We start from the raw sequence: 22,221 nt of genomic DNA on the forward strand, positions 1-22,221 counted from the left end.
CACATAGCCACAGTACAGATTTTTATATCAACACTTCCAGGATCACCATTGGGAGGAATCGATTTGGTCATTAATGCACTAGGCCAGTTTTTCTTCTTTCCCACTCTGGGGAAACTCAGCACCCTCGCATCGCTCTCCCCACACCTCTCTGTTCTTTGTTCATGGCTCCAAACTACCTATTTTAGGGTATTTCCTGAACTCAAAATTGAAAAATAAATGGGACACTTCTTTTGAAATATATCAAAAAATTTGTTTACTTTGGGGTTTTTTTTAAGCAAACAGTTTCTACTTTCACAGTAAAGAAAATGATCTTCTTATCCTAAAACTGTCTCCGTATATAACGCTGGCCATCACTAAGATAACACTGACCTGGCTGGCGCATGCCAGGAATGAGCTAGAAACCTGGACACCCGCCACCCAGGGCTGGATACCTTGGATTCGTGAGCACTGTCCTTTGTAGCTGAGGTCCTGCCGAGAGTGGATGGCAAAGATAAACAAAAATCTGTATCATCCAGTTATGGGTTTTTTTTCCCCCAAAGTAGAACTCATTTTCAAAATATTACAAATGACATTACTACCTCTATTAAAAAAAAATAGATGCCACTCCATGACTGTACCCCACACTCAGGAAAGCTTTGCATGCTTTCGAATGATGCTAATTCAACTGTGCTCTTAAATTCTCCATCCTCTCACTGGTCCATACACATTTCTCTGGCTTCACGTGCAGGGGACAGTTCTCTTCTTAGGGGGATTTTTACACTCTTCCTCCCTGAACGGTTTTTAAACAAAGTGGAGCAAAGTGTTGGGAGTTTGTAAGTAGTTACTCTGATCCATTTCCCATTTCCCAAAGAAGCTCTGTATTTTAACTAGGAATGTTGCTCAGACTTAAAGGTGTGCGAGTCTCAGGATGGAATTTCAGGTCCCTGTATGGAAAATATTTTTGGAGTGGGGGAGACTCCCCAGACCCCCTGAAATTACATCACAAAGCTCTCCTGTTCTCTCCCTCAGCCTCCAGACCCTTGCCTTTGTCTTGGGAGGGCTTTACTCGGCCAAAGGTTCATAGCAAGCTTGTCAGAGGGGAAAATGCCTGACTAATTTCCATGATAGGGATCTGACCTAGTTTGTTTAATTCTTTCTGTTCTCTGTTGGGGTGAGTACAATAAATATTTCTGACTTATAATTCTCTGAGGTACCAGTTAAGGGCCTGCAGTAATTGCTCTGAAGCCTTCCCCTGGAGAAGGCCCCAGCTGCCAGATACGCCCTTGCCAGGTTGCTAGTTATTTGGAGCATGGTGGTCCCTGAAGACAAACTTCATTATGAACATCCAAGCGCGAAGAACAAAAATAAGGAGGACTGCCGCACTTTTGTGTGTTCCGTTGGAGAATGTGCAGTACAGAGTGGAACAGATACTCATTTGCCCTCTGGCCTGCCCCATCACTTTGTTGTGCAGGCTTGAGCAGGTTGCTTAACCGATCTGTGCCTATGTTTCTTTACTTACAAAGTAGAGGTCATAAATCTACCTTCTTAGAGTGATCATTAAATTCAAACAGTAAGAAGAAGTATGATAATTTTGTGAAATACCAGGCTGAAAAGCAAAACGCTAAAAGAGAGTTATCTATTCAACAAGCATTTGTTGAGAGAATGATTCTAAGTGGGGATACCAATATGTGAGCCACGGTCCCTGCACTTGAGAAGCACGCAGTTTAGGGGTAGTTCTGAGACATGGATACAAATAATTAAGGAGGGGAGAAAATACCGAGGTGGGGAGCAAAAATGGCTTTGTGGGGAAAGTGATATTTAAAATGACCAAATGCCCACCTAAATCCTCTTCCTTTAAAATCTCAAATGGTGTGTGCATGTGCACACGTGAGTGTGCGTGAGAGAGAGAAAGAGAGTGAATGTGTTGGGGGAGGGTGTCAATACATGCAGTTGATGTGGACTGAGCTGAACAATACATCCAGGAAGGTAGAGTAAGCAGGAAAGTCCTGGAAGTTGTTCTCTGCCATCTCAGGAATATATTCCACCCCACAGCAACAAAGAGTTCTAGGAGATTTAGGCCTTTAAAGTATTTTCTTTTCTTGGCAGCTATCCTAACCTTGTTAAGTGGCATTATCTGTGATTTCTGATTATAGCTTTTATGCTCCTTGGCTGTGCGATTGCTTGAAATGTTTGTTTTTCTCCTTCATTTTTATTTAGAAGTTTCCAAACGCACGTTGGTTCCCTGCCAGATTTCATAGGCTCTGTGATTTTTTTTTCCCAATCAAAGATTAAACTAAAAGTATATCATCTGTCAGGTTTCTCTAAAGCCCCAGGGCACTAGATGAGGTCTGGATGCTCTTAGGCAGGCTTTGTCAACCTCAGCCCAGTTGACACTGGGGACTTCAGGGTGGGGGCGGGGGGGGGACTGTCCTGTGCACAGTAGGGTGTCTAGCAGCATCTCCAGCCTCTACCCACTAGATGCCTGTAGTGTCTCCCCACTCAGTTGTAACAATGAGAAGTGACTCTAGACATTGCTAAATAGTCCCTGGAGGACAAAAGTACCCCTGATTGAAAACCATTGCACTATGGTAACCTCCACAGTAACCACAGAGGCCATAGATGTGGAGAGCTGTTACCAGCCATTCTGTGGAGGCCACTGGATAGCCTCTGGCAAGGACAAGCCATTTGTCAGAAGTGGGATTCTAAACTGCTGACATACTGAGCCTGGGTTTGGGCAAGAGTGGGTGGTGACAACCCAGGATAGGCCCTGACACAAGAAAGACCTTCCCTCCTCCCAGACCAGTCAGTGCTTTGCAAACTTTGCTTTATCCCAGGACCCCTTAAAAATTATAGACCCCAAAAGATTTGTTTATGTGTGTTATACCTAGTAATATTTACCATACGGGAAATTAAAATAACATTTTAAAAGCATGGATTCATTATTTTAAAAATAATAAACCCAATATATGTTAACATAAATAACATACTTTTTATGAAAACTAACTATAGTTTGCCAAAACAAAATTACTAAAGAGTGGCATTGTCCGATGAGTTTGCAAATCTCTTTAATATTTGACTTCACAGAAGAGAATAAGATTCTCATTTCTGCTTTTTCCTTCAATCTGTTGCAAGATCAGATGTTGGGAAGCCTCCAGGAAACTCTACTGTACAGGAGGAGGCAATAAGAGTGAGAAGGGCAAGGAAGGCCTTGGTATTATTAGAAAAATAGTTTTAATTATGGGGACCCTCTGATGAAAAGGTTTCAGGGATTCTCTGGGGTTCTTGGACCACACTTCGAAAATCATTGTTTTAAACTAACATGTAACACTCTTTATCAATCTAGCTCATTTAATGGTTGACAACCTTCTTTAAAGCTCAGGCTCTCTAAGGAGAGATCTCTATGGACCATAGTGTGAGTGCCATTAATCAGACTGCTCTGTTTTGGAGATCCAGTAAGAGCCACTGTCCTTAGGAAATTGAAGTCATCTGAAAAACATAGTACCTTGAGGGAAGACAGTGACCAGTAAGGGCGGCGTCAGAGAACAGCGGGAAGATACTGCGCCCTTTGCAATAAGAATGGAGGAAGCACAGAGAGGAGAAAGAAAATGCTTTGTGCTTTTTGCTGGGATCCTGATGGAATCGGGCACCCAGGTGCCATTGGGAAGCACCCCGCACCCAGCCATCAGAGTGTGGTGCCAGTGTCTGGCTTAAGGCATAGCACTGGGGGTGAGGTGGTGATAAAACAAAAACTAATAAGGGGAAAGGAGAGGCAGAGAGGGGCCAAACAGTGGGAGGTAAGAGAGGAGGCAGTTCCAACACTAATCTCAGAGCCATCGATGGCCTGTCTGTCTTTTAAAAGTCTTAGACTTGGGGCACCTGACTGCCTCAGTCAGTGGGGCATGCAACTGTCCATCTCGGGGTTGTAAGTTCAAGCTCCACGATGGGTGTAGAGATTACTTACAAAGAAAATCTTGAAACATAAATAAATTAGTGAAATTCAAAGTCTAAGACTTAACTCTCCCTGCCAATGATGTCTTAAAGAGGCTCCAAGTTTTGAGTATCTTTCGTTGCTTTGCATCCCAAGCCAATCCTATTGGCATTTGAGAAGGCTAAGGTTCTGAGCATTGATTGAAGGAACTTGTTTAAAGTATAAAAGGACCTCAATTTCCTGGTGAGATACAAAATGTAGATATTCTGGTTGCCAAGCCCAGCGCCAACCGAGAAAGTGTCACTTCCCTGACACTCAAGGTTTATAGTTTTTCAAATCTCAAGTAGTCTGAAATTGCATATTATTTTTAAGTGATGATACATTTCTCAGAATATCTCAGGATGTGATGGTCCCTCTGCTTTCAACTGCAAAGGTGGGGAGAAAGGAAATAGGCTCTGGGGACTTCGTCTTTTAGAGGCCACATCTCTGGGACTACAGGAAGTCTTCTCAATTACCGGATATGTTGGTGGGTCCAACTTATCCCAGATAAGCTAAGAAATTCTATGGCATGTTCATAGTAACAGAAATGTGTGTGCTTTCCCCCTTGTGAATTGGTGGCATTCAGCATAACATGCACTAGTATTTGCAATATTATTCGTGTGACTCTGAAGCCACAGTTTATTGCCTCATAATAGAATTATGCCACCCTCTAAATATAATGCATTTTTTATCTGAAGTCACAAGAGATACTTTATTTAAAATCCATTAGCTCTAGAAAGATGACAGGGTAAAGGTCACTGTTCCTATTTTCAAGCTGAAGAAATTTCTAAGGGAGGAAATCTTAACCAGGGACCAATAGGGTATCCTGTGCCTGCCCAGTGGCTCAGACTGCAGACACGATGCTTTAAGAGGCAGAGGGCTAGTGAGTGATGGCCTGGCCTCCTGGGGCTGTGGGAGCCTCTCAGTTAAGGAAGTCTTCTCTTAGGAGAACAGCTTACCTAAACTGTTCCTCTACATTACTACCCACAGTGACAGAATCCCAGTTTTCCATCTAAGATCATGCCATATTAATAACCCATCTTTAAAGAATCTGGTTCAGCCTCTGGTCTGAGTTGATGCTGACATGCAGCCACACTAGAGAGACAGCCGGTCAGTAACAGAAATAAGCCACAGGCCAGTTCTCTCGTTGTTGAAACTCCTCTCAGCCACAACTCAGAGGTCCACGTTCCACTCTCAATCCTAAGACCAGAACGTGCATAAGAATTCGCAGTTGGTGGAGTGAAGACATGTCTGTAGGACAATTCTTTCTGAGATCAGTTTCATCTGGGCAACAGATTTTTTTAATAAAGGACAACTAATCAGAAGGCACGCGGTGCACATAGACTCTACTTTCTCTTCTGTTCCAATTCATCCCTCTGTCTTGTTCCACAAAGGAACAGAGCCACTTCCCTTTCCGACCCCCCACCCCCACCCCCCCACCCCCGCTCTGTCTGGAAGTACAACAAGACACCCGGTTAGATCAAACCTAACACACCTCCGCCACAAAGCTACCGCTAGCTGCCGTCGGACGATTGTCACTTGAGGGGAGACCCCCTCCCCACCACACACAGCCTATCCTAGGAGTGCCTGTTTTTCTATCCTCATTATTTAACAGTGTGTGCCGATTACTCAAAGCGATATGGGCAGGCCCTGGTAAATATAGCGTTGCTGTAGTGTTAACTTTTTATAAGGTAATGCTCAGGTTGCCTGCAGTGTTCTAAAATTACTCTGTGGCCAGGGCCCCCTGCTTTATCGCTTTCTATAGTTTTAAAGTAGTTTGAAGCTTGAATAACATAAAATAACATAATATAATGTTATTTATGTTATTTCCCACGTGAAGAACGCCTGTAAACCTTGCAGTATTGAAACTCAGTGAACAAGGCATCTTAGACAAGCTGAAAAACAAATGGTGGTACGATAAGGGGGAATGTGGAGCCAAGGACTCCGGGAGTAAGGTCAGTCGCTGAAGGTCTTTTTGTACTGATTAGCAATCACATTTTGAACCACTGTTTATTTTCTACCCCAAAACGGCTTTCCTTCCCAACACACACCCCCCCCACACACAGTGGGACCCCTTTATAACACCAGCGCTAAAGGCACTAGGCGGGCGGCCCCTACCAGCGGAGACCTGCCACAGGGCATCAACCATTGACCTAGACCAGAGGAGCTAGTGTTGACATTGGAACGCAATCTGGCCCACCACACTTCCAAAGCTGTGAAAAGACTGAGCTGTGTTATAAGGGGGTTTTACTGTATTTCACATTTCGAAAGTTCAAAGAGAAAACCAACCTAATAACCACAACCAAAAAAAAAAAAAAAAAGATCCAGTTGTGACAGTACTTTCTCTTAACCTCTTACAGTGTCAGAGACTTTGTAGCTGTAAATACCTTTGCTTATTCGTACATTATGTCAATCCTATGTGGTAACAGTCAAAGAAATAAATAACAAAGACTGGTCTCTGTAAGCAGAATGATTAGCCTCCTCCCAGCTGCTGTTGTATTGAGGTCAGCGTCTATTTGGATTTCGAATATCATTAAGACTGTCACACTTCTCTCTTCCAAAGGTGTCATTTGAATCTCTGTACACAATACTTTTTAAATTTAGTCGCATGTTCCTTAAGGGTATACATCGTCAGGATAACATCACATTGATAAGCATGAAACACTCTTCCCCGCCTCCTTCCTGCCCCCTTTTGCTCCCCTAAGAAAGTTCTTTTTAGTTTCGATTTTTGCCTTGCCTTTTTTTGAACTAATATTGTGGTATCAGTTAATTCATTTCATGAAATGCCACTCATTTCCCCTGTGCAGTGAACCATTTTGCTACTGGTTTTCCACATCTCAGGACAGGGAATTCTGTGAAACTTACATATGTGGAACTGGAAACTGTTCTTGTTGCTATGATCTAAAGCGGGTTATGTCCAAGGACACTATTCCCCCATCAACTCCTGCATACATAGAACAAATTTCATGGCAGAGGGAGGATTGCTGGACCAGGTCCATTTCCTAGTGGACCGTGGAACATCCTTGCAGAGAGTGTGGCCAGCCTCCTTAAGGAAATGATCCATTGTTTCATAAGTGACAGAAATTCCCACTTCTCTAGTTACCTGTCATTCACCCTAGAAGAGTGACTATTTGCAAGGTTGTTGTAGGCATGAGGCTCACACATACCTCTTTCCCCAACCATGCAGTTCAATTTCAATTGGCCTTCTTCTTAAAGTGAACAAGTACAGCACTGGCTCCTATAACAATAGAATCAGGATGTGGTCATATCATCTCTCCATTTAATCCTTTAAATGATACCAGGACTAGCTGAGCCAGTGTTGAGTGTCAGCTATGGCCATTATCTGCTACATTATCTGTGTTACCATGTCAATAAAATATTCAATTCACTGATGTAACAATTTGGGTATTCCATTCAATGGCATTCAGCAGCAAAATGGTTACATTCCCTCTAAAAAGACTACAAAGTGCTATTTTATTTTATTTTTGTCAAAGAAAGGCTCCCGGCCCTTGGTGTGTCCTACCTCAAGGTAGGGCTCAAGACACCAACTTTTTTCTTTCCTTATTTCAGCAGTTCAGTTTTTGCTTTTTCATACAGGCAGATAGTCAGATTTGCACAGCTCGACCTGAAAGTCACTGACCGGCTTCCTCAATTTTCTCCCCTATTTTAAATAGAAAACAGAGAAGCATAGTGTTTGGTTTGGTTTGGTTTCATTTTTTTTTTAATTATTCACTACATTCCCTGGAGTAAAGCTAAAAATGAGCTGGATTTTTTTAATCAGCCTGCTAGAAAATCTTTCTGATTTGTATGGAGCCAATTCAGGACTCTGTGGGTCCTCCTGACAGTTTTCCTTCAACTCTCAGGAAGATGGAAGGGAGACAATTCTTTGCACTGTGCCCTTGTTCCAGCGGCGCAAAGACTTGCTGCCCTGAGGATGCGAACTCAGCAACCAGTCCCCAAAGGGAGCAATCTCTCTGCCACCAGGGGAAAGGGGAGAGTTAAGCCCTTTTAAACAAACCCTTGCTAAGTAACTCCCCAGATAAGAATATCAGGAACCTCTAATATTATCACCTAGTATCTTAAAGACAAATTGTTGACAAGTTTCTCACAGGGAGAACAAGGGAGAAAGGGGTGTTGCGGGCCAGAGAGGGGAAAGAGTGCTTCAAGTTCCCAAATGAAAAGAGTGTTCCATTTCTAGAGATTATGTCACAGCTTGACTCTGGCAAATGGTGCTTTGAGGCTGGCAGAGGAATAAATTGTGCTTGTGTTTACACTTTTGCTCCCATGGCCAAGGACTGTTTTATTTAGTCATTGACACCATTTTGAGGTACCAAAGGAATTAAGGAGTCAAAGTAAATGAACAGCTAGGTGAGGGCCCCAACCGTCAACAGAGGCACAATCTACCATCTTGCAGGCCATTGTAAAACATCAGCCAGTTGCCAGAGTTGAGTCATAACACTTACTTACATCAATGTTGAGTTATTTTACAACTTAGAACTATCCTATATTGTTGTCATGTATTGTGATGTCCCATTGCTTGTGTTTCCTCAAGAACTAATCGCGTTGTTCATTTCTCTTAGGACAAGACCAGCGCTCTGAGCCTGAGCAATGTGGCAGGCGTTTTCTATATACTTGTCGGAGGTCTGGGGCTGGCCATGATGGTGGCCTTGATAGAATTCTGTTACAAATCACGGGCAGAGTCCAAACGCATGAAACTCACAAAGAACACCCAAAACTTTAAGCCTGCTCCTGCCACCAACACTCAAAATTACGCTACATACAGAGAAGGCTACAACGTGTATGGAACAGAGAGTGTTAAGATCTAGGGGTACGATCAAGGTCTAGTAAACTAATCAGCCTTACGTACTATATGTTAATCTCCCTCTCTTCTCTCTCTCTCTCTTTGTTTTTTCACTTGGGTTTCTTGTTTCAAGTATTGTCTATCCTTTGCAACCATTTGATTCTTTGAGAAAAATGGTTGTGCTTTCTTGTCAGGCAGCACTGCTTTTCTAATAGCACCATCATAACTGTACTGTGGTGTGTGACCCAAAAGGAGAAGAAATTCTCTAGAGCAGCGCTGTTCAATGGGAATGTTTGTGAACCGCATATGTGAACCCCATGTGTGATCTGAAGTGCTCTAGTTGCCACACTTTTAAAAGTAACACAAGTGAAATTAATTTAATGCTACATTTTCTTTAAGTCAATATAAGCAAGATCTCATTTCAACATGTTCTCAATATCAAAAGGTAATGAGATAGTTTATTTTCTTCATGCTACATCTTAAGAATCTGGGGTGTAGTTTACCCTTCTGCTACCTCTAAACTCATACTAGCCACCTCTCGGCTATTCAGTGGTTGCATGTGGCTGCCGTATTGGACAGTGCAATTCTAGAGAAAGCAGCAGCTCTGGAACTGCTGGTAGAGTGAGGAATGGGAGCGGGGCACTGCCACTTTGACAAATGCAACGCTTCTGTAAGGACACAGTGGTTCTCTTAAGACTAAGCCTGAGACCATTTCTTTAATCTTTGAGTTCTTTTGTTGTCCCTTTCTTGGACTGATATTCAGGTAAGTGTCTCCCAAAGAACAGTCTAGGCTCCCTGCTGTTGGCTGCCCCAAATCCATACTTAGATAAACCTGACTGATGCCACCTTGACTCCAGCAGCTACAGCCAAACCCCCACCCCTACCCTGACCAATAGCTCAGGCGTATTCAAAGGCAAGCTTGAAGTGGGCTAATTTGTCTGATCTGGAAGTGTTTAAAAGAATATAGTCTTGTTACCTTCAAGTGCATCTGTCATCGCTAACACACCTATCTGAAGGGGAACAGAACAATTAGCAGCTCCACAGCCCTCATTCTAGGTGGGAGATGTTTTACCTCATGAGTCAATGTCAATACAAATTCCCTGAAAGCACTTGAGTTTCTACAAATGCAGTATTTGCATTTTGATCTCCTTGTACTTCACATTGTCAAACTAAATTCAATCCCCTTTTAAATAATATTTCATGTACATAAATCATGTGTCTTCACCATGGAAAGCATTATCTTGTTTGGTGAAGTTGCTGGTTGTTCTCTCCGCTGCAGACTGTAACCCTTTGCCACACATGGACTATCCCACCCACTGAGTGTTCCTATTGCACTGCTGAATATACAATACATAGATCCATCTGTAATTAGCATTGTTTGCATGCAAGTGTTTCATGTTCCTGTGTGCTTACAGTATTTTACTCGTGAGTAGGTTATATACACCCATTACAATTCAGGGCACATGATTTGCTTTTTCAAAGAGTAGAATATGGGTGATTTCAGCTTGCCTTAATTATCTCAAATTCTGAAATACTGGCATCCAAAAAAAGAATACACCTGAAATCAGCATAACAGTTTTCCAAGTGCTCTCACATCTTTTGCCTCATTTGAGGCAATGGGTCACGAAGTGTTTTTCCTTTCAGGTGCATCTGTCATCGCTAACACAACTTAGACCCAGTCACACTGAGTGACTTGCTCAAGGCAACACAATTAGGTAGTGGCCATTCTGGGACTAGAACCCAGCCCTCCTTCCTCCCATAGCTGGAATCTCTTTGCTACACCATTCTGCCTCTAACCATCCATGGCCTGGTGACCTCCAGGAACTTTGAAATCCCAACGGGATCCCTCCAAATGGAAAGCAGATCCTGAGTCTATGTCTCACTTGTTTATGAAAAAAGGCACATGCCTCACTTCTTAAGCATTGCACGTGAGGTTGTATAGTCAATCATTTCCTGGTTTCCCCAAAAAGAATCTTTCTGAGACAGGTATCAGGTCTCAGGGTCACACAACCTCCATTCTATTATCAACCTCTTTATTATCAACTTCTTTATTATCAGCCATTCTATCCAGGAGTCTAGGTCTCTACTCCTCGACTACCACAGCCTCAGTCTCTTGTTAAAGCCCCAGAACAGTGCTTCTTAGGCATCAGTGTATGTTGTGAATCATGTGGGAAGTTTATATAAATGCCGTTTCGGATTGAGGAGGTCTGGGGTGCTAACTGAGAGTCTCCATCTCTCATAGTCTCCCAGGCCATGTTGCTGCTGCTGGTCCAGGGAGTAGTAAGATCCTACAGAAAATGATCTCAGGGCATGTAACTCAGGGAAGGAAAAGAAAGAGGGAGGGAGGGAGGGAGGGAGGGAGGGATGGAGAAAGAGAGGGACAGAGGGAAGGGCAGGGGGGAAGGACAGAAAGAGGAAGAGAAAGAAATAGAGGAGGGGAAAGAAAGAAAAGGTTGGGGTCCGCTAGCCTCTGGACAGAATGTTGCAGTCCTCATGTGGAGACCCAGAAATGAAATTACCACAGCTTCTGGCTCCCTGGTTTTCCTTTAGTCATCTTGGTTGATCCATTTTGTGAGGCAAAATTCAGGCTAAATGAGGCACAGATCACATTTTAATAGACTTCGATGTCAATGTGGTTATGGCCCAGTTAGCTAGAATCTTGGCAACTTCCTAGGATGAAAAGAAAAGCTGGGGAAAGCCTCAGTGAACAAATCTGTCCTCTGAGTCTTTGTGAAGTCTCCAGTCTAAGCGGGAAAAGCCTCAGAGAATGGCAGAAAAATCCTTCCATGTATCAGTCCAAGAGGCACAAAATAAGCTGAACAGGAAATAGAAAACTCTCTGCTGTTCTCAGCCAGTTTGGTCATATAATATTGGTTAAGTGAAAGTTGAGCCCTTTATCCGTTCATCTTTTAATTCCCACCAAGTTCTGGAAGGTCTCCTAATGACTTCACATTTGTTACCTAGTTATTAGGCTTCCAGTTCTCTGAATTGACCTAGATCTGTCATGGCCTATGTGGGGGCACAGAGATCAAGAGGCACCCTAAGATTTTACTTTTATTGCTAATTATCAGAGACAGCCTTAGGAGTTTGGGGTACCAGTAATTCTTCAGGAAAACTGACCCCAGGGAATATCACCTGCAAAAATATGATCCAGGTGAAACCTGGTTAACAAAGAGCATCCTTGAAAGAAGAGGGAGTCATCTCTTCCACTGTGTGGGTGAGATGGGACTATTAGACTTGTGGGAACACGTGCATCAGTCTCAGATTCCGCACCCACTAGGGAGAAGACAGCCTCCCAACTATCTGCTGGCTCTCTGGGTTACTGACCAACTACTAGAAGGGTGGTTCCCGAGCTCGCCTTGGCAGGTGACTGCACCCTAGGGTTGGCTCTGCTAATTGTCTTAAGAGAATCTTCCCAATTTCCCCATTGCCGTCAAGAACTACTTCTAGCTTCTTTGGTTTCTTCAACAATGGTTTTGAAATGCTTCTCATTTTCAAGACCTCAAGATGCCTAAAGTTAAGGGAAAAGATTTCCATTTTTCCTCTAAGACAGTTCTGTTCCGTCTTCCCAGCAACTGTTAACTTTGTTCGTGCAGCCCATTTTCAAAATGATCAATTTTCCTTCTGCAGCCCATGCATAGACATTATTGCTGGGGAAATCATTGGCTCAGGAGAAAAGCAATGGTTCCCTTGGTTTAGAGGGAAAGGATGTAAGATGGGTATGAGCTTGAAGAGGAGGCAGGAAAGTGCCCTGCAGGCTTCAGAGTCAGGACCAAATGAATGCCTTCCACAAGTTAATACCTCCTACAGGTGGGCAGCATCAGAATCCCAATCAGGCCTGTAATGGCCAGGCAAAGACCTCATGGATGCCAAACCCCTTCATGAGTACCACTGTTCTGATCTCTTTCTAGAGTGTGCTGCACTTATAAAGCCCATGTGCTATTTTCAGATTTCAATAACCAAGGTTGTAGGTACTAAGAGGGACAAGCTGTCAACTTTCCAGCAATGAATGGCAAATTTTCTTCTCGCAGTCAAATGACTTTCTATCGAACAAGCCACACAGAACACTCTTTATCCTTTGTCTTAGGTAAACAGTCCCGTCACAGGTTCTGCAATCAGAATACAGCCCTCAAGTTAGCTGTCCTGAATATTTCTATACGTATTCTACCAAGACTTCCTAGTCTACCTGTATCCTAAGTAATCAACGCCTGAAGTTAGACTTTATGCAACATCCATGTAATCCTTAGTACAAGGCACAGTAGAGAAAGAACCTAATTTAACCTATTGCAAAGCACTTGCATCAGGAGAGAGAATTTAAACAGACTTGTTGCCTAAAGCCAGTCAAACCTGGTGCAGCCCCAGAGATGCCAGTTTGAGAAAACACTCACGGTTCTCGTCCAAGATAGACTGAGGCATAAGAAACTTGGAAATTCCTAAGAGAAAGCCCATTCACATGGAAGTTTCCCCCCTTGCCTTTGCAGATCCCATCCCACTGCGGCATGTGATGAGAGGAATCACTGAAAACGTGGCTGCTTCAAGGATCCTGAGCCAGATTTCACTCTCCTTGGTGTCGGGTGTGACACGAATATTGCTGATGGTGCAATGACCTTTCAATAGGAAAAACTGATGTTTTTTTCCTTCAGTGCCTTATGGAACACTCTGAGACTCGCGACAATGCAAACCATCATTGAAATCTTTTTGCTTTGCTTGAAAAAAATTAAAATAAAACCAACAAAAAAAATGGACATGCAAGATTCCAGTATGTGAAAAAAAAAATCTTATTAAAAAAGTCAGTTCAACAAAAGCCATTCTTTGATACCACTGCTCAATAAACAAACACCATGTTCTTTAATACACACACACACACGCACGCACGCACGCACGCACGCACACACACACACAAATTTTAAATTCCAGTTCAGCAAATAGGCCCATCTCAGTTAAAGTAATTATTCCTCTTGATTAAAAAAAAATTCTCTGACTCCCTGTGTTTGGGAAGACAGACTGGCATTTCTTCTAGGATCTGCTGACCAGATGTTTTTGGTAGTTCCTGTTGGTAGTGATGTTCTGTGCACCCTCTTTCCTTTCAACGTTGCTGAAATGTGTATATCTTTAGAATGTAAATGCAACACTTAAGAAAATTCAAACACTTTGGAAAAGGGACTAAACCGTGACTTCTCTGTGTTCTTGAAACGGTTTTGTGAAAATGCTTTGATAACTTCCCACTCGGTGAAGGGATTAACAGAGCTTTCGAAATTGACTTTTGTGTGTAGCAAGGGACGGGGCACTATCAGGCAAACCTCTTGGTGCTTTCCTAAAATGGATCCCGGGGCTCTCCAAGAAGCCTGGAATTGCAGCTCACAGATCTGTTTTTCTTGCTTCAGTGTGCATTTTAAGTCAATATAGCTGAGTATTTAGCATTGAGGTGAGGGAAATGCTGCCTACACTCCCAAATGTGTTTAGAGTATCTTTCTCAGAAACAACACTGTGTTTAGCTCTGCTTTCTCCGCTAAGTATGCCTTTCAAGTGTACACCTTGGAGACAGGACCGTGTCGCAAGGCGGGCCAGTGGGTTCAGACCACAGTTCTCAGTCCGACTTTACTCTTGCTAGGTCTGTCTTCCCAGCTGTTGCCTGTTACTGCCCGTGGCTCTCCGTCAGACTGCATGTGTCCTTTTCTAGTTTGCAAAGACTAAAATGCATTCCCAAACCTACTGCTAAACCAAGGGCCTCAGCATCACTCCTAGGTCCTTGCTCGGAGCAGTCTCTCTACTGGCTCTCTCAGAAGATCGCTCCACTGCTCCATGGTCTATCAAGTAACTAATTGCGTACCTGCCGTTGGCATTATCAGAACAGTCAGAGGAAATAGTCTCCGCTCACTAATTACCTCCTATATAATGACGTATGCTTTCTGTAGTTCAGTAGTTTGCTCTCATCAGTGATGTGCATTGGGAAGTTTCCAGACTGTAAAAACTAGGAACTCGAATTCATTTCCCAAGTGTGACCTTTAGATGCTTAGCCGACTCCCTGCCCATTTGCTCCTGTCTTCAGAAAAGGAAGGAAGAAGTCTCGTTCCAATGAAACGTTTCCAGGAAAGTGTAATATAAACTTTCATTCCAAAAAATGTGTCATCAGCGAATAACTCACCTGTCAAATTTTAAATGGTATTGAACAAACAAAAAGAAAGCTGTTGTGTTTTTGTTCTGTTTTGTTTTCATGAACCTGTGATTTTCAACTTCTGAATGCTATGATGTCCAGAGCAGGAAGCTGACGCCGTGCAAATGTGAAGTTGTATAAAACGAATCAACCAGACCTACACACAAATGTTTTCATAGGCACTGTATAAAGAGAAATGTATGTTTATTGACTCCAATCAGTTTTTCAGAGGAAACTTCACTGGGAATGAAGAGGCGGGTAAATTGGTTTGTTATTTTTTAAAAACTTGCATGTTTAAAAAAAATTGATTGCTTCAAATTTCTGCTACTAACTTCAAGCTATGGGAGTTTGGCAGTAGTCACTTGAGGATTTTCTTTTCCAATTCTTTTCTTTTCGTTGTTAAAGCTGTACTTCAGTGAACAGAAAAATTGCCAAGCAAACTAATGGCCGTAAAAGCGTAAATTGCATGTGTGGGCATAAATTACGGAGCCTCATTGCCATGAGGTATTGTACAAAGTTTTAATACATTTTGTAAATAAAATTGTAAAGAAAGAACTCCATGTCTGTGCTTTGACTGTTTAAAATTTACTCGGATGCAGGCACCAAGATGTTATTGTTCATTAATTTACTTCCCACCAGAACCTTTGCCAATGATGTCACAGTCACTGTGCGGGTGATTCTCATAAAGGATGACACCGCCCCTGCCTGACACTCAGCTGCAACCACACACAGTCAGGCTCAGAGCCCTTGACCTAAACAGCAGTGTGCAACCCAGACTTTGGGTTAGATTTGTCAGGATGGTGTCTACAAGCAGCAAGAAGCAGAACTTCGTTGATAGGAAATTTTGACTTCAAGGCCTTCCATTCCCATTCTTTGTCTCCTCCACCCTTTGGGACCCCCTCCTCAGAGGTCTTGACCCTAACCTTGGTCTCCCACCTCCCATCTCCAGATCTGACCTCCCAGCAAAGTGCCCAAACTAAGAATTGATGTTCTTCAATAACACTTCCAATTGCTTGCCCACATCATCACAAAATATGTGTTCTGGTGCTGTTAGGTAACTGGCTATGTTTTGTATTGCTGTCTGAATTTCTGAGAGTAACTGCAAGTTCCATTGGAAAAAAAAAACAACCTTCATTCCACCCAGGGTCACTGATCTAGAGTGCAGAGAGAAGTAACAAACTCAGGAATGTACTGATTTTACAATGGTTCTGAGAGAGAACTGAAAGGCCACAGATCTAGTCTGATTGGTAGATTCCAAACGTGGAATACAGTTTTATCCAATACATACAGCAAGTGTTTACATATAGGCCAACTTTATATTCTGATCCCCATAGAAAATAGGGATAATGATAGAAGGGATCATTAGCAGCTGAGCCAGGAAAGAAGAAAGGGGCATTTAAGATGCTAGAGACAGAAAGGAAGGAAGCTATCAGGGGTCGTGGACTTTGGAACAGGGAGCCCGAGGCCTTGGAAACGGAAAACTCAGAGTGGAAAAGGAAAGTTCTCAGAAGCTTCTCAAGGGTATACTGATGTAAACACACTAGGTTAATTTGGTTGGGAAGCCTCGACAGATTACTCCCATCTTCACCGTCCTCAGAAATGGTGACAGGTTGGCCAACCATCATGCTTTATGGCTCTTCGGCTGCTTTCCTATCTTCAGTTAGGATGCCCACAGCAGTCCCACCGGCAGAGAACTGAGTCCCTACGGGGCACATTCAGTGACCAGATTGGAGTGGTGTTTCTTTAAAAGGGGGCTGATTAAATCTATTCAAGTACCAAATGATGTCCCCAGATCTTTCAAAATAATAGATTTTTATTTTAATGGGAACTTCCAGTTGCTTACCCTGAAGGAAAAGCCACTCTCAGATGCTATGGCAGAGGATGATAGAGTACAATTTGAGTTCAGGTGGGGTTTGGGTTTTTTTTCCCCCCTCCTTTGTGGGAGGGAGAAGTCAAAGGAATACAAGTTTTCTTTCTCAAATCAGACTGCAGGTAGCTATATATCTTGCTTACACATCGGGTCAGACTTACCAACCAAGTCTGCAGAAAGGTCTTGAGCTTCAAAACCCCCCAAACACAAAAGGAAAATGCCCCCTGGTCCCCGCATTGGTTTCCTTGCCTGTGAAGATTCACAACTGATTGCACCGTAAAATCTTCCAATGGGAAGGATAAACACACTCAAGGAAAACTTGGTAGGTTCAGGCAAGAACTGTAAATCACCTGCCTGATATTGGGTGGGGAGAGAGGGTTGACTGTGACTTGGGGAGATGAACCTAGAGAAGGAGAACACATTGAGAAGCAAGTAGCAGAACCATTATTCCTCAGAATGCAGACTCCTGTGGGGTACCTGCGTGGCTCCGTTGGTTAAGCATCTGTCTTTGGCTCAGGTCGTAATCCCAGGATCCTGGGGTCAAGCCTCTCGTCAGGCTCCCTGCTCAGTGGGAGCTTCTCCCTCTGCCCCTCACCCCACTCATGCTCTCATACTCTCTCTACGATTATAGGATGAAAGCAGCCACAGATGATATGAAAATAAGTAAATAAAGCCTTTTTTAAAAAATGTAGACTCTGTGAAGCAGAAGACAGAGTAACATGCTGTCTCAGAAGGGCCACGGGCCAATTATACCACCAAAACCTCCTATCAGTTGGAGCCAGAGCCAGTTATTCAGCTACTCTGAGCCCTACCCCTCCACTCTCATCCTCACCCCGTTGGACTGGGCTTTGGGAACCAGTTTATTACCAGATGACTTGGCAGATAGGACACTCAGCAGCAATATATCTGCTTTCAGTTGTAGACACACACAGATATTGTCATCCCAACAGGAAGTCTCTTTTGAATCTGGAGCCACTAGAGAGACTGACAGTTTCATCCCTATCACTCCGGACTTGGAAGAGAGTGAAGAGTGTTGTGGTGAATTAATGCAACTTGCCTCTAGAACTGAAAGTCAAAGAATGAGGAGCTAGGAAACATCCTGCACATCTAAGACTAGGAGTCGTAGATGAGACATGAATATTATGTGAAGACGCGGGGCACACATTTGGGCTTTCTCAAAAGGCTTCCTGGGAGGCCTTTTGTCACTGTTGTCAGGAGAGGATGAAGGGAGGTATTATGGAGGGTCTGTCATTGTCCCAAACGTACTGCCAGCTCCTTAGCATCTTCAAAACTGAAGGTTCACAAACTCATTTGAATGGGCACGATGCCCAACCTCTTTAACAGGCATTGTCCTTGTAACATCACAGACGATGCAGGAGCAAAATTGGCTACTGCCTTCAGGGGCCTGCGGGTGTGGTGGCAAGGTAGACAATGAATCTACATCCATTCATGCCCAGCACTTTGCTCAGAGAAAAAACTATAAGGAGCCCAACATGAAGACTTTCCTTCTGCCTCTTCACTAGGATGTGTGCTTCCTAACACATTCAGGTGGAACTTTTGTGCCTCCAAACCTATGAACCTCTTCAACTGAGGGGTCATACTTAACCCTTATAGGCCCCTAGCTGCCAAGAACCTCAGAATGATCACATTCCTGCCATCCTCGGAGCAGGAGATATTTGCTTATTTATTGACTCACAGTGCCCTCTCTATAAAAGTATAAAAGAACCAAGGTGCCCAGATCGTTCTTGGTTAAGCATCCGAATCTTGATTTTGGCTCAGGTCATGACCTCAGGGTTGTGAAATAGAGCCCCAAGTTGGTCCCTGCACTCAGCACAGAGTCTGCTTAAGATTCTCTCTCCCTCTCTCTGCCCCTTTCCAGACGCACACTCTCTCTCTCTCTCTTTCTTGCTCACTCTCAAAAACTAAAAAAATAAAATAATAAATAAAAGTATAAAAGAACTTGCAATGTCAGCCTAAGAAATAATTCTCTCCCCATGTCAGCAGATTTGGCAAAATTGACCTTTAAGTGGTTTCACTGAGTTTCAATCCTGTAGTAAAATGGTTGATTTAAATTTTTCCTAATAAATATTCATTTAGCCCACACAAGTCAAAGCTCTAGCAACAGCTCACAAGAAGCTTGAATGTAGGCTGATGGGGGAAACAATTTTACAAATATTTCCAAACCACATTGCCATCTTCCCTGATGAGAGTGCTAATTTTCCTGAAAGACTGGAAAGCCACTCTTAACCTGGTAATGGCTTTTAAGGCCTACATTTTCCCCACTTACAATAGAGCTTTGGAAAATACTGCTACTCCCCCATCTCTTCTTCCTCAATAATTATACTGTGGCTTCTACCCTACCATTCCAGAAGAACTGCTCTTGACAAGGTCATTAGTAAACTACAATCCTACTTTACAGCAAGGGGTGGCAAACTTTGGCCCACAGGCTGAATGTGGCCCACTGCCTGTTTTTGTTAATAAAGTTTCACTGGAACATAGGCATGTGTATTCATTTATGTATCATCTGTGGCTGCTTTCACCCTACAATGGCCAGAATTAAGTTCTTGAAACAGTATTGCCCACAAAGTCTAAAATATTTACTAACTTGCTCTTTACATAAAAAGCTTACTAATCACCACTTTGCTCTACTTGATAGTCATTATCTTATTTGGCCTCTTTCCAGAATTTAATGCTATTAACCTGTCCTACCCTGAAAATCTCTATTTCTTTGACTTCTGTAAATAGTACTCTCTCCTGATCTTCCTCCTACCCTTTTGCTGCTAATTTCTCTCCTGCTTCCTGGTCTCCTTTTATATCTCTTAATGTCAACGTTCTCCAGAGTCCCACCATGTTTCTTCCTCTCTTCTCACTTTGTACACTCTCTCTGGGTACTATCCCATAGTTTCTATTTCCACCTATATTATGCTGTCTCTCAAGTCCTCATTTCCATCTCAAAACTTTCTCCTGAGCATCAAACTAGTATATCCCAATGTCTATGGTACCTCCTCACTTGCACTATCCCATAAGCACATCAAACTCATCATGTCCAACACAGAAACCATTATCTCTGCTCTTACCCTCACCCCACAGCTAAACCAGAGTTCCCTCTAAGAGTCTGCATCTTGATTTAAAACCCCAATGATAAATAAATAAATAAACAAAACTAAAACCCCATTGATAAAGAGTAAAGTAAAATATAGGAATATGTCTAATAAACTTTGAAACTAGTAGATGTGACAATCTGAGAGAAATGGGCTTTCACTCAGAAACATAATTCACAGTACAATGATGATGAAAAAAACAAATGGGTCATTTTAACATCAATTCGTGCAGCTATAAGATGCAGTGAAAAGTAAGTGTATGATTCTTCTCATCTTTTGGATCTCAGTCCATGTGGGAGACGTAGTTATGCATCCCTCAAACTCCCCTTTAAGAAATGACTTACTGCCCAGCTGCAAGCATTGTAGGTACCTGACAGCCTCCAGTTGTTAGCATCTTCAGACTCCACCTCAGTTTTTGAACAGAGATCACACTCTAAGGGGAGCCTGTAACCAGCAACTGAGCAAGATGGTGATAAAGTTACACTCTCTTGGGATAACCCCCAGCTAATGACTAAGCAAAGCAGTGGAACCTAGCCATGTCTATGCAACAAAGGACTTCTATAATGAGCAATCTTGGATCCAGAAAGCCCTTTGGGCTGGTAGAGACTTTACCAGGTCCATACCACAGTTTGATGGCCACCCTGCTCAATTTTTACTTCTTTGTCCTTATTCTTTCACAGGTGTTACTCCTTAATTAAACTTTTGCATTCCTAACCCATCAACACCTGCTTCTTTGAGAGTCTGACCCATGACATTTGGTACCAGAAATCATCCCAAGAAAGCAGGCCATAGATGGGGTTTGGTGACTGGATCTCTCACAAGGGCAGTAATGAGGACCCTATTCCCAGTAGGAAGTTATGCACAGACAGCCCATGAGGAAGCAGTCCAGTTGTTAAAGCTTTTACCTATGTTTTGGAAGAATGGGCCAGTGAAAAAGAGGCACTAGCTGGTGGAATGACTCAAGCATCTGAAATGTATGGGAGAATTAGAAATATAAAGAAAATGGAATCTGATGCTTGTTACTCAGTTACATTGATGTCCTAAAAACAGATAAGAAAAAGTTGAGTGCAAATAACAAAAACTAAACATGAGGGGCCCATGTGTGGCTCACTCAGATGAGTGTCCAACTCTTGATTTCGACTCAGGTCATGATCTTGGGGTCCTGGGATCAAACCCATATCGGGTTCCACACTAAGTGAGGAACCTGCTTGAGGATTTTCTCCCTCTGCCCCCCTCTTCTCTATCTTTCTCTAATAAATAAATAAGCAAATCTTTTTAAAAAACTAAATGTGAGAACCCAACAGTCTCTTTACCTTGCACATACTCTCATTTCATGCAATGGTAAGCATAAAAGGGTGAAGATCAAACCCAGCATTTGATCATTAGAGTAGCTGAATTTCAAGGATAGTTGAAAGCTCAACTGAGGCAGGTAGGTTATGCCAAAGTCAGGGTCCTTGGTTGGGAAATCCCAGCACCCTGGCACATGGGATGGAGGTATCTAAGTGGATGCTCCTGAAGATTTTGATTCCCCAGTCTTCTCTGAAATTTTTGAGCCCACTCCTCCCAAATAAGAGCTAGTACTTCCTCTGTATGAGGAGACAATACAGAGGTCTTTCCTCCATAAAACCATGGGACCATAAGCAGCACAACAAAACATGCTCAACTTGACAGAGGAGGAAAGGGACTATAGCCCAAAGGAACTAGAAGATCTAGCCAGCATGTGCTGGCAGGAGTCAACGGAGCACTGGAGGGACTAGATTCTACAGGTGTTTAACTGAAAAGGCCTTTATGTTAAGACTGGATGAGAAAGAGTTTGTGGGTTTGGAGGCACTTTCTTGGGATACAGGAACACCCTAGCAGGGCTCCCAGAGCTGGTGTAAATTCATTGTTTATAGGTGGCTCTTCTACAAACCTAGAAAAAAGTAATGACCCACATGAATAGTATTGAAACTTCTGAATTATTGTGACAGATGGTAGAAGAAGGAATTAAAAGGCTGAGGGCAGTGGATATACTGGAGTGGATGTAACATATGAAGCCTGAGGACCCACTAGAGGACTGTGTTCCATGTGGAGGCTAAGGGAACATGGCATTCACTACGACCATGAGGAATGCTGGTGAGTGGAGCAGCAGCATCCCTAAGAAGTTCAGTGGTGGCTCTCCCTGAAGGCTGGGGCAGATGATAGTGGAGGTCATCCCTGAATTTTTTGAAAGAAATGGAAATGATAAGCAATCTTCTCTACCCATCAGCAATAGAGTCCAGGTGATAGTGGACCACCACCAACAGCCAGGGGCTTGTAATTTTTGGAACAGCAGACAAGACTAGAGTGGCAACCAAGTAGGCCTGATCT

At 43.0% G+C, this 22,221-nt stretch overlaps 1 protein-coding gene across 1 annotated transcript in view; it reads left to right on the forward strand.

Annotated features, from left to right (window-relative positions):
• The window catches only part of LOC111157250 (glutamate ionotropic receptor AMPA type subunit 3), a 282,995-nt gene extending 269,377 nt beyond the window's left edge, over nt 1-13,618 (forward strand). The window contains exons 15-16 of the mRNA XM_022518525.1: nt 8,527-8,774; nt 13,229-13,618. Of these exons, the coding sequence (XP_022374233.1) occupies nt 8,527-8,772 (246 nt within the window). The 3' untranslated portion in view covers nt 8,773-8,774; nt 13,229-13,618. The remainder of the gene's footprint in view (nt 1-8,526; nt 8,775-13,228) is intronic.
• The last annotated feature ends 8,603 nt before the right edge of the window (nt 13,619-22,221 follow it).

This window comes from Enhydra lutris, unplaced genomic scaffold (genome assembly GCF_002288905.1).
Source record: "Enhydra lutris kenyoni isolate GAN:26980312 unplaced genomic scaffold, ASM228890v2 scaffoldscaffold53, whole genome shotgun sequence".
NCBI lineage: Eukaryota > Metazoa > Chordata > Mammalia > Carnivora > Mustelidae > Enhydra > Enhydra lutris.